The following is an 18,949-nucleotide window of genomic DNA, read 5'->3' as shown; positions in this document are numbered from 1 at the left end:
CATAGAACAAGATAATTCAAAAGTATCGACAAAATCCTGAAAAAGAAATGCGTCTTCTCTCCTGTGAGAGCCGATGTTGCACTCTGGTATTCGCGTCACTGCTCTTTTAGTCATTAAATATGCACAACTTCCTGCTTGTCCTGCCACTCTAATCTATAGCGTGGCCACCGTATCAGTATCAAGAAATTGTCTGGGTCAGGAGGCTTTAAGTCTGATTGAAAGCCTCCTTATGGGATGGCAGTAACGGTAGCCTCGCACAGAAACCGAGTGAGACCTCAAAACGGCCTTAAACCAGATCTGCCCCATTGTGAGGCACAACCACAGACTGACCACAAGGTCTACATGACCGCTGGTTTGGCGCTGCACTCAGCTCACACCCTCGCTCTGTGTGAGCGAGCAGATAGAATCGTTCTTTCCACCGAAGGAAATGAGAGGATGATGGCTAAAGTGTATGAGGACATTATATTTAAGGGGATTGCACTTTTTCATAGAGAGCTACTGCAACCACATAAGCGTTAATAACGGCATGGCTATAGCAAGAAAAATTTCACAATCCTCAGCTGTAACTTTTACTACTTTCCAGAGACATTTATTTCAATTCAAACTCCTTTATGTTGCCAGATTGCTATTGCTACCACTCTTCCAGCACTGAAGTGTCAAATTCATGCAACGTTTGGGAGTAATATTTTATAATATTAGCTGACAATTACCACGAATATGAGAGAATAATGTCCCGACTTGGAGAAGCCCACAGGTCCACATTTAACACCGTAATAATTCATCTCAACTTGAGTTTCTACCAGTGTGTGTGGTTTTAAAAGATTCTGCCAGGTGACTAATCCCGACAGGTTAACAAATGTCATCCAGTCTGCATGTTGGAGCTTATTGAAACAGTGGCAACAGACTGGCTGGCCTGTTAGCAGGACGCAGCAGCTGCTCCAGCCCCCGGTAGCCGTATGGAAAAACTCTGACTCACCCACTTGTATAAAAAGGCATTAACGAGCAAATGCATAAATATTACAGTCAAAGGCATAAACGTCTCTAAGGGCCATCCAGTCAGTCAGTCAGCCAGTGACTAATGGAGAAGGAGGTCAGATCATGACCACAGTCGGCTCATCTGACCTGGTCAAGCATCTGAAAGACGGCCATTGATGGGCGGCACGGCTGCTGTAAGAGCAGCCTCTTCTCAGGTGTCCCTGAAGTACACACTACAGAATAATCTGGATCTGCAGCGTTGCATGCTGATTACTTTACGTTGGGAAGGTGCTAAAAGGCATGATTGTGGGGTTCAAGGGCAGGCCAGAGAGATTTACAGCTGTGTGCACGATTGTCCGAAAAATGTGACGGCAAACAGTAAATTGCTCAGTGAAGGCATGAGGCTTTAAACTGAACTTTTTTTTCTCAGCACTTTAAATCTGACTTCAAACAGCTGTCTCATTATTTATGACAAATCAAACTATGAAAAAATACACATGATCCATGTTTATCGGAGGAATGTGTTTCCTTTTACACCTGCTACTTACAATTGATGCACTTTCGTCACAGATTTGACAAGTTAATCCCCCGGTTAAACTGAAGCTTTTTTTTTCCAAGCATCACCAACTGATGCTCAATGTCTCTCCTCAAGTCAGCTTTCTTGTGCCGGCTGTCCCATGAGGAGTCTAAATCCACACTAGGGTATTCCCTTCTTACCTAGCAACGCATCTCTCACGCTCTAAACACAACACAAATAGCTCAGCAGAGATAGAACCACAGGATATCCCTATGAACTGCTATAAAAGGTGAACAGATAAGAAAGTCCAGCCATAAAAATAAAAGTGAGAACGTCACAGGGCATCCTGCCCTCTCTGTAACAACACATTTGAGAGACAGAACTTAGATGCACTTACTGTCTGCGTAGTTTTTCCGCCGGGTGCCGTCCACCTTGCCTGTTTTGTCAATACAGAGGAAGAACTTGTTGGCAGAGTAAAGCCGCCGTAGTCGGACGTCGCCCTCTAGGTGATTGTAACTGCGAGTGTGCCTTTCCAACGTCCATGAACAGTTGGTGCCGCTCGCCAGCACCTGAAGGGGTTCATGTCCAACCCCAGGAGGACAGGCCCCTGCGGCGCTGCCGGCGGTGACCAGAAGCAGGGTGAAGCATGCCAGGCAAAGGGAGGCTGCGCTGGGTAGGGGGAGAGGTCGCCCGGCGTAGGCTGCAGCGGTGGCGGTGCCAAGGGCAGGTTCAGGACAGAGATGAGCTGCGGACGGCGTCCATCTGCACATGGTGGGTCAGACTCCCAAGGTGCACCTTGTGCAAGCTGTAGGCATGCTGATGATGGGGAGATGTCCCAGTGGTGGGATGACAAGAGGGTGGGAGTCCTGAAGAGAGAAGGGAGGCACTCACAGATCCTCTGGATGTCACAGATGACCAATCTCCTCTTTGGGCTGACAGCAGGCCTTCCTACAGCAACAAGCTGGTCAGAGTTTCTCCAGTTGACATCTTCTTGTCTTGTTTCCGACTCTATTTGTCCGATCCTTTCATGAAGTGTTTATGAATCCACCTTTAAAAGTTCCTCTTTAGTGTCGCTCCTTGTTTGTCCTCCTCCTTGGACTGAGGTCTTCTTTCCCGTACCACAGATAAAAGTCCTGGGCTGTGTGAGGATGCGCATGTGTGTGTTTGTCTGTGTGTGTGTGTGTGTGTGTGTGTGTGTGTGTGTGTATGGATATGTGTATTTTTGTGCGAGTGTGTGTTTAAGTATGTGTGCGTGTGTGTGTGTGTGTGTGTGTGTGTGCACCTTGCGATGCTCTACTCTTTCCAGCTGAATAGGAACAAGGTGCCTGTCTGAGCTGCTGACCCGTGGCTGAGAGGGAGTTGAATGAGGAGGGTTGGTGACTGACTGTGTATGTGTGTGTATGTGTGAGTGTGTGATACTGAGAGAGAGAAAGAGAGAGGGAGTGAGCGAGTATGGGAGGGAGAGAGCCGGTGTGTGTTTGCGACAGAGAGAGAGAGAGAGAGGCAGTGAGAGTGTGTCAGAGTGAGCGGTGAGTGTGTGTCAGCTAGCACGGGGCAGCGAAGCAGTAAGTGAACGGCCTCACGCTCTGCTGTGTGCAGTCAGTCAGTCAGTCAGTCAGTCAGTCAGTCCTCTCTTCTGTGGAGGCACCGGCTGAGTTGTCCTGCATTTTATCCTGGGCAGGGCCAGCATCTAGGGGGTTGAAAGAGAGAGGGGTGGGGTAGGGGGGGCGGGGTGGGGCCACCGCACTCATTCATAACCATTTCAAACACATGAGAAAGGCTGCATCAAGCGCCGTCCCCTTTCTATTCTCTCTCAGAAAAGTTTGTTCTGTGAGAAACAAGTCTTTTCACCTGAGGATTTTATTATCCTCTTTTCTTTTTCTTCCTTTTTTTGGTCACGGACACCTGGAAAGACTTAGGCTGTATTCGAAACTGCCTACTACATACTACTGATGAACGCAGTATGCAGTATATAGTACATACTGCGTTCCTCAGTAGTGTGCCGTATGAAACAGTTGAAGCAATTTATTTTGCAGTATGCTTGGCCAGATTTTCTTAAAGCACTGGACAAATAAACAAACTTGTACCATTATTGCAATATCATCAAATAATACAACATTGATTTTTTTGTTTGTGACCAATGTTTGTTTACTTTATAAGATACTGCAGGTTTAGCTCCACTACCCCTTAAACAACTTATCACAGGGAAGTAAGACAAACAGGTTCGTCAATGAGGGGAGACTGTAATGTAAATATTAAACTTTGCTCGACAAAATGTACTAACTTATTTATTAACTGCTTTTTCAGTTACAGCAACAAAAATAGTGGAATGATTTCCCTACAAATATTAAGTATTAAGTTAGTAATGAAAGGGTCCTGTTGTCTCAGCCAGTATCTCTCTGCCCCGTCAGAGGCTGCTCTATCCCTCGCCGCTGCTCTCTAGCCGGTCTGTGAGCGTGACTGGCCGGCACTCGGACGAGCTACGTCCGCGAGCGATTGTGTTTGATTGCGTTCCAACTCCAAAAAGGCAGATCCCGTTACTTTTATAATGGACATTTGTGTTGTGACATTTAAACAGGGAATTAAAAGCCTCTTGTCTACGAGAGCGGTGTCTTGAGAGAGTTCCAGCCAGCTCATAGCGGTCTGTGAGCGTGACTGCCCGGCTGGCGAGGTAGCGACCCCGGCAGGCGCTAGCTAGCTGTCACGGCTTGTGGAGCTTCTAAACTCCGAAAACGTTGGAGCAAATGTTTGATTCGCCATCTAATATTGTAAAACTGCCAATATTCAAAATCTACACAGTCGATTTCTCAACTCAAAAATGTTCAGAAGTGAATTTAGTGATGAAATAGATGCAAAACATTTTTTAAAAACTAGCCGATTTAGGCCACTATTGTTGTGATCACAGCCTGTACCGTTCCAGCGATTTGCATTGTGTGATACAGTAGGCGAGGAAGACAGGTCTGATGCATAATGGAGTTTTTTTTACAAGTCAGTATGACATCAAGGTATTTTTGGCATATTGTAGATTTTGCTTTTGTTTGCATACTACATACATTTTGGCCAAATCAGTACGTACTACTTGTGTAGTATGCGATTTCGGACACAGCCTGACATCCCCTTTCCTATCCAGTGACCTCTGCTGTCTCCCCTTGATGTGAACGGTGAAGCATTTTGTAACACGGTCAGATCAGCTCCATTACTGTCCGGTGAACCAGCTCGGAGACCGTTTTTTGACACCTTCACTCTCTTTTCTTCTCTCTGGCCACATGGGGCAAATTAAGGGTGTCCTTTCTTTTTTTTTTTCCTCCCCGCTGCTGGTTTGAATCATCAAGCAGTCAGAAACACAGAGCAGGTTGCGGGAGTGTCGGCAGAGTTAGTCCAGATGAAGCCTGAGAGACTTTCTGATCACCTGTGTTGATATTTCAATGAAACACCCTCTCTGATCTTTGCCGTTTCATTTGGGAGAACAGGACGGAAATGAAGAACACCTTTTTTGTGACTTCCCACACTCTTGTCTGTTTTTTACAAGCTGTGTAATGAACGTGATTAGGACAAGGCATTAAAGCTCAGCCCATTCCAGTTAACAGGGATGACTCTTTATTTCGAGCATTTGTGATTATGCTTTATTATTATTATGTGTGAAGAACAAAAAACATGTTATCCTATTCTAATAGATCTTAAAGGAAATATTTGCTTTCTTGCTGCAAGTTAAAGATTGATACCACTCTCTTAGTAGATATAAGATACAGCTATTAGCCAGTTAGCTTAGCTTAGTATTAACATTTGAAACAGCACAAAACAGCTGGGCTGGCTCTGTCCAAAGGTAAAAATCAGTTGCTCGGCAACCAGTGGACTCCATAAACGTACTGGTCCTGACCAACTCTGTAATTGTCTCAATCAAAAAGTCAAAATTTATTGCAGAAACATGGATGTAATCATTATTTATATCATCAATGTAGTGGCTTGGTCCAATTTACTGTTTGTTTCGAATTTACACTGTCTGCGTATGACCGGCTTTTTTCACAAACGAGAACAGACAGCAAGTGAGGAGTTATTCACTGAATTTGACAAAAAGTGTATTGGATTAGTTGTCTTTGCAACATATCTTACAGTATTTAAGTTATTTATTAAAGCTATTTAATATGCTATTAATTAATTCATTTATTTATTTGGCATATTTTCCGACAGACATTTTGGCCATTGATCATTTAATCTGTCAGACAACTACATGTGATACCGGCTAAAAACCGGCATATGCTGGCTAACGTACTAGTAAATCCTGGTCACGATGATTTGTCATTTTTAAAACGTGGCTCCCCATAAGAAAAGTTTTGCAAACACTGCACTAGAAAACAAGATGGTGACCTCAAAACAGCAAGAAGAAGAGCTCCTTTGTTTGTTGTATTTGACTGAACAAAAAGGAGAAAATGCTGTGGGCGACCGCTTAAAGAGAATAGGGATTGACCGCGGGATGGGAAATACAGTACATACATACATGCACGATACAAGCGTCCAGTTAACTTTACTGGATCATGTACAGTCTTTTTGTTTTTACATCATGGGAACCCTCACGGTCACACACATGCAGCAGCCATGAATTCGCCTTGACTCTCTGCAAGAAAGCAAATAAATGAATTTCCGAAAAATGTTGAACTATTCCTTTAAGTTTTTCATTTTCCATTCATTCATTGAAAACTAGCTGTTTCTTGCAGAAGCTCGTGGAAAGATAAAAAAGAGATTTACAATGTGAGAGAAGATGCAGACGTTTTCAAGTGGGGCTGTCCAGTGGCAGTTACCTCCTTTTTAAAGGAGTCCCTGTTTCAATTATGAGTAGCCTACCACCCTGAGGCCACGCTTGTCCGGTGCTGGAAGTGTGTTTGAAGAGTGTGTGCTCAGAGAGGGTGACAGTCACTTCACACTCTTTAGCTTGTTAACTGCCCCCCAGAGACTTGCTGTCCCCCTACCCCCTATTTAAACCTTCCCATCATAAAAGAAACACTTATGAGAAAGAGACCAGTCACCTCTTTCTCCAAACTCCCAGCTCCCCCCAACTCCCCCAAGCCATTCCTGTCTACCTGCCACTATGTTCTGGTCATTGGTGCCCGCCAGGCTCCTCATCAAAGCTACTTTCAGCACAGATCTACGTGGGCCCTTCGTAAAAAATCAGTCTTTCACCCTCAAATTAAACCACGTAGCCGTGTCTGTTAACTTCCTCTGGTTACATCCACTTTTCCGGCTCTTTACTCGTCTTTTCTCTCCTCCTGTGTCTGTCCTTGGAAATCTGTTTTGCGGTGGACAGTTTTTAGTCACCATCATGCATGAGCTTTTCAACATTACTGGAACTGGTGGAAGTCAGAAAACAAGAGACAGAGATGATTGTGAATGTGTTTTTTGTTAAGTGTTGTATGAACTTCTTCAACAACTACAAAAAGATAGTTTTCAGGACATCTGAGTGTTTGCAGGCTTGGCTCAAGTATTTCATCTGTTCTCTCTCTGTCAGCACTATAATGGGAAATAATGTGTGTTAACAAATTTATATAAGGCATTTGGATAACAGCTGCATTTGTTTTCATCATGGCTACTTTGGAACTCTTGACAAACTAATCAGTTAGTAACCGAGACATGATTTTTGTTCTGGAGAAGTAATCAACATGTTGCATCACAAGCTGCTGCTCCCTTCCCTTGTTGATTGAGATGGATTGTTTTGTTGCACATGTTTGCTAGTGAGATGATGCTTCCAGCTAATAGTCCCAACAGATTCCATATGTCAATAATAAAACTCTCCGACAGCCCTAACCATTTCTTTTTCAACATGCTGAATCGGCCAAAAAACCTTCAACACGGGCACACTAGAGCCGACGGTGCTAAAAAACTAGGCCGAGGGACGCTCACCGACGGCCCCAAACTCTCTGACAGCCGACCATCGGCTTGGTGTGTCTGGGCCTTTAGATTTAGGTAGAGAGACTAGTCAGACGAAAACTGGTTTGATATTGAACCACAACACCGGACTGGTATACAGAATTTTACCACTAGGTGTCACACTTGACGCAGCAGCCGCTTGTCAGTAAAATGAGAATAGCTGGTCCACCTTAACAGCCCACCTTACTTGAGCTGAAGTTGTTGCTAACTTCGGGGATAACCTCCTTCACTTTAATCAGCCGGTGGCAAACAAGACACGAGAACTTGGCTTGAGTCTTGAGGAGTTGTAGCATTTATTCACCGACAAATAAACTGTACACACACTGCACTGCTATGTTCACTGCTACAATGTTACTGATTACTTCACACATTCACTCCCTCTCTCTCTGCTCCCCGACCGCACACTCGCTAACGTTACGGGCCGCCAGGCCGACTGGCTGGCGAACATACTTGCCAACTCTCCCGATTTTCCTGGGAGACTCCCGTTTTGCATTGCCCTCTCCCGGTTTCCTCCAGGGGTCACACTTCTCCCGTTTTTCTCCCGATTTTTACACCTTTTTCCTTTTCATTATCTCAACCTGTTTCTGGCACTGTACAGCCTGTATAAAACCGACTGTTTCCACCCGGACGACAATAGAACTACACCAAATGTTGTTTCCCGGCGGAAGAGATGCTGGCGAGCATAGATATATACATTATATGCTCAAGACCAACACAACATGGTTTGAGCTTTGCTTGTCGCAGTGAAAAGCCATCGCGGCACAGCGCAAGCCATTTGAAATAATGGGTTTCAGAGCGCAGTGGTGCTGTTGTTGTATTGTGCCTGAAAGGGCCTTCAATGAGTGAGAGATGGAGAGGGAAATGGAGAGTAGTAAGAGAAAGAAATACTTATGCAGGGACAAAAAAATTAACGAATGAATAAAAACTTATGAATATTACTTTATGCCAGAGATTCACACAAGTTCACGCCAGAGGGGCGAATTATTCAGTTTTATTTCCTGAGAATTAAAGTAAAATTAAAAGTAGGCCTATTTAACATAAAAATGTTGTTCCAGTGTACTTATTATTTTGTTATTTTCATTCTTAAAAGTCACCAGAATGCTGGAAAAAAAGTCTCTGGAACTCAAATTTTTCTAAAAGATATATTAAACACTATTTTGATGGAGGACAAGTTATCTTATTATTTTCTGTTAGATTGTTGTCTCAGTGGTGCCAAACATGCAAACACACATGTAAACAAACAAAACAAAGTGAGAAAGAAAGACAGAGAAGGTTAGAGAGAAAAAGAGTAAGTTCCAGTTGTCCTTCCTTTGCCAAAATTCCCCATAATTAAAATCATACTATCACTTCTAACTTCTCAAAAATCCGAGTGCCCCCTGAGGTCAACAACAAAGCTCAGGCCTCATGTGAGTGTCAGATGTGGCAGCAGATTGCTTTGTGGTGTCTTGCAAGCAAATGTTTGGGGTCTGAGCTCAGTGCTAGAGCAGACACAAGCATAATGTATTTCTTTGTTAAATGTCATAACGTGCAATCTCTTGCAGCTTTACAGTGTGCATCTTTGATGTTGAAGCTAACGTAATAATTTACATGATTTCAACTACATAATATATACTGAGGATTTGAAAAATGTACAGTTTACAATTTATGATTAGGTCAGCGTGTAACCCACTGCATAACTTCTAATTTCATAGATCAGAAACAGGTACAAGAAAACTTTTGGAAAACAACAAGACTAAAGGGAGTATCTCTATGAGGCTATATTTAGACACAGTGGTGCTATGAGGTAAAGGCTAACACAGTCTTTAGCATGTTAGCATGCTAATATTAGTGAATTAGCACCAGACATGGTGCATTTCTGCAAGCGTGACATGAGGCTGATATGAAACGTATTTAAGAAACGTATTTGTGGTTCAGAAACGTTGACATTCAACATTCCCGTGGTTTGCAGACACGTGCAATGCCAACATTTTTGAATGAATGACGTGAATGTCTGAAACAAATGTTATGGCAAACTATCTAATAGTTGTAACATTTCACTCAAAACCACAAATGTGAACCACACGGTGGCATTAGAGGAAAAGTCAGGCGATCAACAAAGTCATTAGGATTCATCCTCTGAGGATCACGAGTGTCTGTGCAAAATTTTCCTCTTAATCCATTAAATAGTTGAAGAGATATGGACCAACGTGGCGGCAATCGGCTCTCAGACTGAGTTGAGTTGAGCCGTGCTGTGTGGGTGTGCCCCGAGCTGAGAACACCACTCTGTGAGCCAGGCACCCAAGGAGGATGTTCTCAAGTGGAGGAACCTAATCTTTCCCAGCAGGAATCCAAGCGGCTCTGTAAGTGTATGAATAGAGATAATATCTCTATAATGAGGCCTGTTTTGTACCATCAAAGTCTTCAAAAGGGTCTGAAACCCGACCTCCCTCCTAGCACTGACAATCCCTCAGTAATAGCTCCCTATTATTAATTGTTTTGCCTGCCTGCTAAGTCCTTGTCTCTCTCTTTCTCCCTCTTTCTCTTGTAGTTGTGTTTTAGCTCACCCATGACCTCGTGCTTTTAAGAGACCTGACATCCTGCCAGTTTGTAACTCAGCGGTAGGTAGGTGTTTGTTTTGAAAATGAAACCGTTTCCAGACAACTCTCTATTGTGGACGCTAAACTGCGAGGAGTTACAACACTCATATAAGGAAATTATCTCACACATGTTATTCGCGGGCTGTAAATTCTGATAATTTCAGCTATTATGCAATTTATCCTTTCAGCGCGTCCAACACTGCCTGTGTTGTTGCGTCAGAGCCAACACAGGTGTGCTTGATATCTTTGAGCAGTCTGCTGTGGTTGGCTGACAAACATCCGGACGTGGTTAAAGGGAACTGACCAGACCACACCAACTCAGCCCCGCTGAGGACTTTGCATATCCTGCTTTTTGACCATTGTCTATTGTCAGTGGCATTATGATAAGTAGGTCGTCTATCTGATGCTGTGCAGAGTTCTGATAGATCTAGCCTCCCAGTTCTTCTTTTCAGCAGAGATCCAACTGACTGATAGTGTTTGAGGGAAAAAAAATGACTTGTCAGGGTGATTAAACATCTGTGCTTTGCTAATCTGATGTATCAGAAGCACGTAACAGAGGACACGGACAGAACAGAGCAGGCTGGCGGCGGCGAGGATGGAAAAAGGCACTTTAAAAATCTTTGTTGACTCAGCATTTCACCACTCTCCTAATAGTAGCTTTGTCTGGATGTTGAGGTTGACTTAGCATCATTGAAGTCTGAAGTATAGGCCTACATAATTCTTTCAAATTATTCTATTAAGATGCACTTGTAAATAGTAGCATGACACATCTTAAGACGTTTTAACTGACTCTCTAATTGAACCCATCTTTACTTGCAGTAAGAGCTGCGTGAGTCACAGGAGTCCAGTAAAGGCCGCCTGTGCAGAAGCCCGAAGGATCATTCTAATGTCTTGTCTCTCTGTAATGGACAGTAATGGACATAAAGTGTGTGATGTGATGAGTAATATTTCATAATTAATGTTTGTGTCAGTGCTCTGGGCGTTTACAGTAGACTGTAAAAAAGTACTATAGTATGGGCTGCACGTCTCAGCTTGAGCCCAAAAGTGTGATTTTAAAAAGAAAAAAAAAGTTTATTGAAGTTTTTAGGGCTGCCAAAGTTAACGCGATAACACGTTAACGCAAATTCGTTTTCACGCCAGTAATTTCTCTAATACATTAACGCAACTTGCTCAGCTTTAAAGCCATAGTGAAGATATCGGTACCATATGAAACTAGAAAACCTAAGGAATCCATCGGTACCAACTACGTCATACTAGCTTTTCGCTAAATTTTGGCAAGGAGAAACTGTCATGGCCATTTTCAAAGGGGTCCCTTGACCTCTGACCTCATGATATGTGAATGAAAATGGGTTCTATGGGTACCCACGAGTCTCCCCTTTACAGACATGCCCACTTTATGATAATCACATGCAGTTTTGGGGCAAGTCATAGTCAAGTCAGCACACTGACAGCTGTTGTTGCCTGTTGGGCTTGAGTTTGCCATGTTATGATTTGAGCATATTGTTATGCTAAATGCAGTACCTGTGAGGGTTTCTGAACAATATTTGTTTGTTAATTGATTTCCAATAATAAATATATACATACATTTGCATAAAGCAAGCATGTTTGCTCACTCCCATGTTGATAAGAGTATTAAATACTTGACAAATCTCCCATAAGGTACAATTTGAAAAGATAAAAAAATGTGTGATTAATTTGCAATTAATCGTGATTAACTATGGACAATCATGCGATTAATCGTGATGAACTATTTTAATCCATTGACAGCCATAGAGGTTTTCAAATTCAACTCTAAATATGACTTCTCAGATGTCACACATGTGGGGAGTTCCTTAAGAGGCAGTTTTTTTCCACAGGTCACTAATTCCATGTAAGTGGTGCGTGCACACACAAGAGACTCGCACGCACACACAAACACATGCCAAAGGCATTTACCAACACAAGCATCTCACAGAGAAGTATCTCCATCAAAAAACAGCCCTCTCTCCATCTGTTAAACAAATAGGGAGCCCCTACAAAGGTGTGCAAAAGAATCCACATGATCAAAGTGTGTGAGAATGGCAGCCTTGTCCTGGCCCGGCCATTATCAGGCCCCATGAATGCCTGTCTTCTCCTCTTTTGTCGGCCGAGGCATTGACAGTCACTCACCCGGCAATGACTGTCACACCAGCGCAAAGAGCCAGCCGCCGACAGGGGCCAACCACATCAAACGAGGCTGTCAAGGGGCCCTGCTCGTGAACCGTGGCAACAAACACCTCCTGATCCTCACCTACAGCTCAGCAGCAGACACCCACCGCTGTGCTCTCAGCCACTGCCTCCACTGAGAAAAGATGTACTGCCTGGACCTCATTTCCCTCTCTGCCTCCCCCCTCACCCCTTCTCTCTCTCTCTTTCTCTCTCCCTCTGTCTCTCTCTCTCTCTCTCTGTCAAGTAGTGCTTGTGTTAACCTCCAGCCTGCTGAGACACAAAGGGCCGCTAAAGTGTTTAAGAATGCTTTATGGATGCATGACAAGGGGAGGCTGACACTGCTGGGGGTCAGAAAGTACACAGGATGTGAATGAGATACATTCAGTTTTACTTTCAATTTGGAGCCGAGTCACACTTGATTTAAACTACATCACGTTTGAACTTCAAACGTCGACATTAAGAAGAAGACAGTCACTTTAAATTGGCTGTAACAAGTACTTTGGTCAAGTCAGCATGGGTTGCATGTGTATGCTACCAGCTTCAGATTACATTCATGGAAATAAATGTAGCCTCATGTGCAGTGTTTTCTACAATTAATGAGAAGTTTATATTAATTGCCACAATAACTGAATAACAGTACAACTCCTGTGACAACATAAACACACCTGTTTTTAAGTGTCAGTTTCTGTGCTTACAAAGAACCTTGAAACATTGTGAATTTCACTTCACTTTTCACTTAATGTTATCTTTCATAGTCAAAAGTCTTATGCACATTTTTTCACAACTTTACAAGCTGCATATTCAATATTTATGTCCACACAAGGAAACCTAATGCAGGAAGTAAATTCGAATGTTGGACTTTTAGTTTCAACCACTTTTCTACTAAAATGAACCAGTACTCAAGAGCGTGGCCATAACTGTTCCATTCTAAACTATACGCTATAACAAATTACATTAAAGTTGCATGACCAAAACATCTCAAGAGAATTGTTAAATAGAGTGTAAAATAACAATGTGAATGCATATGTAAAATTATGATAGAAAACATGTTGCTTGTATCATTGTAGGACACTCATTTTCACCTTGGTCTCCTGTTTGACCTCTAGTCCCACTTTGATTGACTGTGATGACACTGCCACCTGTAGGCCAAAGAGAATTCACCATCCATTTCAAACTACTCTGATGTACATGGACGTTTCATTGTAGTCATTGAAAGGACAGAAAGGAAAAGAGAAACATTTGTATACATATTTAGCAATAAACAAGTGCAGTTCTGCCGATACTTTGTGTCCAAACAAAATTTAGAAAAGATTATTCATAGTTTTATTTCTTATAGGGTGGACTACTGTAATGCACTCCTTTCTGTTCTCCCCAATAAGACCAGTAGACAGTTACCACTGATTCAAAATGCTGCTGCTAGAATGCAGACAAACACCATGAAGATAAAACACATTTCTTTAATGCTTCCAGTTAAATATAGAATTGATTTCAAGGCCCTACTTATTGTCTATAAGTCACTTGCGTTGGGATGATGATATGCCCCAACTGTAGCCATTTTTTTAAACTAAGCTAAAGACTGTTCTCTTTTCCACAGATTTTAATTAATCATTTTTTATGGTATTTTTATTTATTTTATTTATTTTGTTTTAAACTTGTCTGTATTTTTATAAATATTATTTGTACTTTTATTTATATTATTTTATTCTTCTATCTTTCTTATATTTTGCCCGTAAAGCACTTTGAATGACCTCTGTGTATGATAAGGTGCTATATAAATAAACTTGCCTTGTCTATAAAATATAGAAAAATATATCAACAGCAGGAAGTGGAGTTTTTTTTTTTAAAAGTTGCTAATATTAACTGAAGCCAGGGATTTTTCTGCCTTTCCCGTCATATCTGTTTCATTTTAACATTTATCTGAAACAATTAAAGTAACTTTTTAGATTTATTTAAAATATGTCTGAAAATGTGAGTCTTGGTTTTGTAATAGATGGGAAGTTTGTATAACCTGAGCCTTATGTCCAACTAGCTTGTTCAATGTCAGTGTCTAACATTGAGTTACATTAACTTCCAATTTAACTTGTTTCATTGACCATACAAAATCATCCACCATGTAATTTAAACAACTGGTAATGGTTTTTTACTCAGTTTTACTGTTAAGCCCAATTGAGCCATGATCTACAGCAGGATTGTTGTTAGTTACATCAGTAAGCAGTCATGTAAATGATTAGCTAGATCATAATTAAGGAATTATACTGCAAACTGTGCAATACTGTCATTAATACTGCATTTATACTGTACATTCAAGAAATAATCTTATTCATTTCAAATTTGGTTCACCATCTGACTCTCATAAAGTTCCTATTGTTATTCATAACGAAAAAATCCAGCAGGTATTTTCATATAAATATGTGGGAGTAATGATAGACCATCTGTTATCTTGGAAAGACCACATTGAATTTGTCTGTAAAAAGACAAAACAAAAAATTTACTTTCTCCGCCGCCTCAGGTCTTTTGGGGCGAGTAAACAATTTCTTCTTTTGTTTTTTTTACTTCTGTGATTATGAGTGTTCTACAGTATTGTTATACTACATGGTATAAGAGTTTCTCCACTACTTTAAAGTCAAAACTGCTCCAACAAATGAAAATCTGCTCAAAGATTGTAGGTCCTTGAGAAATTCTATGAATCAGCCTATCATAATATCTTAAGGCTGGCTAACATCATCTCTGATCCCAACATGTTTTGAACAGTGAATATGAATTGTTACCATAAAATCTCGAGATACAGGGTTCCACAATTTAATAAGGTTAGACTGAAGAAGCACTCTTTTGTGCATCAGTCAATCCTAAAAACTAAATATGGAGCATACTAATCTCAGATCAAATGTACGTTGAAGGGCCCTGAATATCGTCTTCTGTGATTGTAATGTTTAAATGTGCGTATCCTTGTTTTCTTGTCTTTGTCCTTTCTGTGACGTTGCAAATGGAGCTGCTGTGATGCAAAACAAATTTCAGACCTGTCTGACAATAAAGTATTATCGTATTAATACCATTCTGGCATTTATATTTAACACACTTAATAGATCCCACTTCTCAACATTTTGTATTTACTTATTTGCACTGTGATTATTTGTTATACATTGCACATCTTAATGCAAATATTTGTACATATTTCTTATATAGATAGATGTATAGATATATAGATAGAAGATGGATAGGTAGGTAGATAGATAGATAGATAGATAAATAGTAACTTTATTGATCCTGAGGGAAATTCAAGTTTCCAGCATCACAGTTCCATAGTGCAAAACATGTTAGTAAAAAGGCAGTAAAAAAGTTAGTAGTACAAAGTACAAAAAAATATACCAGATATAAAAATACAAGGATATGAAGAAAACTGTTAAAAGTGAATATAGTGCAGGGTAACAGCTGTGATACACGACTATTAAAAAAGTGAATATAGTGCAGAAGAGACTGTAAAAATTGAGTATAGTGCAGGTAACTCCAGTAGCTTAGTCTATGAAAGTGCACTGTGTGCATTATTATCTGTCCTGTCATTTTCTTATTTTTAATTGTTTTAATTAAGTTGTTACTTATATTTCTTTACATATATTGTGTTTATATTGTAGCATTATGTACATAATTTTTTTATTTTCTTACATTTCTTTATATTCATACAAGAGCAACCAGCTGTAATTATCTGACTGACAATTTGTGCAATAATCTGGCAAAACTGTCATCTCATCAATACATATTGTATTTTTATATTTTATATTGTATTATCTTTTATATATTTTTATATTTATATTGTACTATCTCTTTTTTTATTGTATTATCTTTTTTAGCACCTATGGGATTGTCACAATCTAATTTCGTTGTACTACAGAATGACAATAAAGGGCTTGAATCTTAAAAAACCCTTCTGATTCTAATCCTGCTCGATTTATCTGCGATCTTCTACTCACGCCTCTAACGTACGACGATCGCTCCTCGTTGACTAGCTTGGTCTGTAAGATGGCGTCCTAGGTCTCAGTAGTAACGCGGTTGATGAAACATGTCAACATGTCTCTGCTCAGAGTTTGTGCCTTTGCGAAATGTCTGAGTCGTCGCAGTTTATTTGGCATTGTTCGCGTGTCTCTTGCGGACCGCTGTCAGCTGTGTGTGTCTTTAAAGGACAGCTCAGTCAGACGAATATCAGGTGAGTGTCCCGGACAGTTACAGACAGCATGATGGACAAGTGTGTCCTGTGTCCTCGAGGACTCTTGTGTTGAATGTCAATGTGCTTACATGCTCATCTAATCTGGCTTGTATCCAGTAGTTCTTGTAATGTTGGACGAATGTTGGATGCTTGATAGAGGTTAATGGGTCTTGTGAGGAGTTAGTAAACATTTGTTCATTTATATAACTTCAGATGACATAACTGTCTCTAATATATTGCTAGGAGGAGCTCTATGGGAAAACCTGCAGGACCTATCTAGTTAATTCAAGAACCACTCTCATTAAGAACCCTGACTTCACTAAACTATAACATGACTTCACTAACACATTATTACTGTGCAGTTAAATAATTAACAATTATTTTATTCCAACAGGAAGAGTAAATGATGCTTTGGAAAACACAACAGTATAAAATGTACTCAGTGGTGGAATGTAACTAAGTACTTAAATACAATGTTGAGGTACTTCTACTTTACTTGAGTATTTCCATGTTCTGCTACTTTCTACTTCTACTCCACTTCATCTCAGAGGGAAATATTACACTTTTTACTCCACTACATTTATCTGACAACTTTAGTTACTTTACAGATTCAGATTATTAATACAACATATATTCACATTACAATCAAATTACACATATTATTGGGTGCATTCCATATTTAAAACAAATATTGACAATTTGTATAATTTGTATTATTATTATGATTATTATTATTATTATTACTATGAGTATTATTGTTATTATTATTATTATTACTAGTAGTATTATTATTATTATTACTAGTAATAGTATTATTATTATTATTATTACTAGTAGTATTATTATTAGTATTATTATTAGTATTATTATTATTACTAGTAATATTATTATTACTAGTATTATTATTATTAGTAGTAGTAGTAGTATTATTATTATTATTATTACTAGTAATATTATTATTATTACTAGTAATATTATTATTACTATTATTATTATTATTATTAGTAGTAGTATTATTAGTATTAGTAGTAGTATTATTATTACTAGTAGTAGTATTATTATTATTATTATTAGTAGTAGTAGTAGTAGTAGTATTATTATTAGTAGTATTATCATTATTATTATTAGTAGTAGTAGTAGCATTAGTATTATTATCATTATCATTATCATTATCATTATTAGTAGTAGTAATGTTTTTTTGTGTGTGACTCAGGGAGGGCGGCGCCCTAGCGCCCTCTATTGGCCGGCCGCCACTGCTCTATGGGAAAACCTGCTGGACCTACCAATTATCTAGCTAATTGAAGAACCACTCCCATTAAGAACCCTGACTTCACTAAACTATAACATTACTTCACCGTAGCAGTGTCATTTCATTTAGGACGGAGGTTTTCAAAGAGTTTCATGGGAAGGATCAGTGAATGGAAGTGAAAAATATTACATTAGGTATCAAAAGATCACATAGAATAGCCTAAAATGTGTGTGATTTTGGTTAAAGAGAGTTCAGAGATGTTAGTAGTTTGGGGGGATTTTACTGTTTTTCCTACTTTCCCATAGTCAGAAACTAGTAAATGCCTTCAGACAGACCTTTTTAATTTGGTGTAGTCTGAAGTTATGTCAAATACTATCTTGGCCTAATTGTTTAGTGTCTACGGCAGGGGTCGGGAACCTTTACCATCAAAAGAGACATTTTAGGCAAAAAAAGAAATCTGTCTAGAGCCGCAAAACATTTTCAGTGAGGTAGGGGCCACATTGAGGGAAACAAAAATCTAAGATTTCGAGAATAAAGTCACAACTTTACGAGAAAAAGTCATAATTACCAGAATAAAGTCATAACTTTACAAGAAAAAAAGAAAATAACTTGTAAAATTACTACTACTATACTACTATACTACTATACATGTATAAACTAATATTGTGTTTTTATTCTCATAATACTACGACTTTTTTTCTTGTAAACTTCTGACTTTATTCTCATAATATTATGACTTTATTCTCGAAATCTCAGATTTATTTTATTTTCCTCAATGTGGCCCTTATTTTCCGCCGTACCGTCGTACCATAGACCTACAACAATGATAAATATAAATGAAAATGTAAACAAAAAAACAGTTATCCATTTCCACTAATTTTTTTATAAATCCACGGAGAGCCGCTGGAGAACCTGTGGCTCCGGAGCCGCAGGTTGCTGACCCCTGGTCTATGGTGTCAAATAACATAATAAGGATCCCATAGGGCAGGGGTTCCCAAACTTTTTGGGGCCAGGGATTTCCCAAGGACATCCTCTTAATCATTACACAGATTAAGCATAATGCTTACTACCATTTGTACTCCTAGATGCCATTAGAACTATTTGTATTCTGAAACTTTTCAACCTAAATACTTCAGAGCTGTTTCATAGTGATAAACTGAAACACATTTCAATTTGAATCACGTTAAGATAAGATCTATACCTTCAAAACAGAGGATGATTTAATTCAAATTGCATTTGGACTCATCTTGACATCATTTATAGCCCAGATTTCAAGTAAAGTATCTTAAAGGCTTTCAGAAGATGAACAGTAGCAGGACTGGCATAGT

At 39.8% G+C, this 18,949-nt stretch overlaps 2 protein-coding genes across 4 annotated transcripts in view; one reads left to right on the top strand and one right to left on the bottom strand.

Moving 5' to 3' along the window:
- The window catches only part of fgf22 (fibroblast growth factor 22), a 34,481-nt gene extending 31,321 nt beyond the window's left edge, over positions 1-3,160 (bottom strand). The window contains exon 1 of the mRNA XM_074635697.1: positions 1,890-3,160. Coding sequence (XP_074491798.1) covers positions 1,890-2,262 — 373 coding nt within the window. The 5' untranslated portion in view covers positions 2,263-3,160. The remainder of the gene's footprint in view (positions 1-1,889) is intronic.
- Positions 1-18,949, top strand: part of polrmt (polymerase (RNA) mitochondrial (DNA directed)) — a 125,561-nt gene that overhangs the window by 50,594 nt on the left and 56,018 nt on the right. Inside the window, exon 1 of one of the 3 annotated variants that reach the window (XM_074635678.1) lies at positions 16,156-16,372. The exons of the other annotated variants lie outside the window; for them this stretch is intronic. Within the exon in view, the coding sequence (XP_074491779.1) occupies positions 16,222-16,372 (151 nt within the window). The 5' untranslated portion in view covers positions 16,156-16,221. Of the gene's footprint in view, positions 1-16,155; positions 16,373-18,949 lie in introns of those variants that run through there. 3 annotated transcript variants of the gene reach the window in all.

Source organism: Sebastes fasciatus, chromosome 5 (assembly GCF_043250625.1).
Source record: "Sebastes fasciatus isolate fSebFas1 chromosome 5, fSebFas1.pri, whole genome shotgun sequence".
Lineage (NCBI taxonomy): Eukaryota > Metazoa > Chordata > Actinopteri > Perciformes > Sebastidae > Sebastes > Sebastes fasciatus.
Note: the sequence above shows the minus strand (reverse complement) of the source record. Positions and strands in the feature narration are given on the sequence as shown.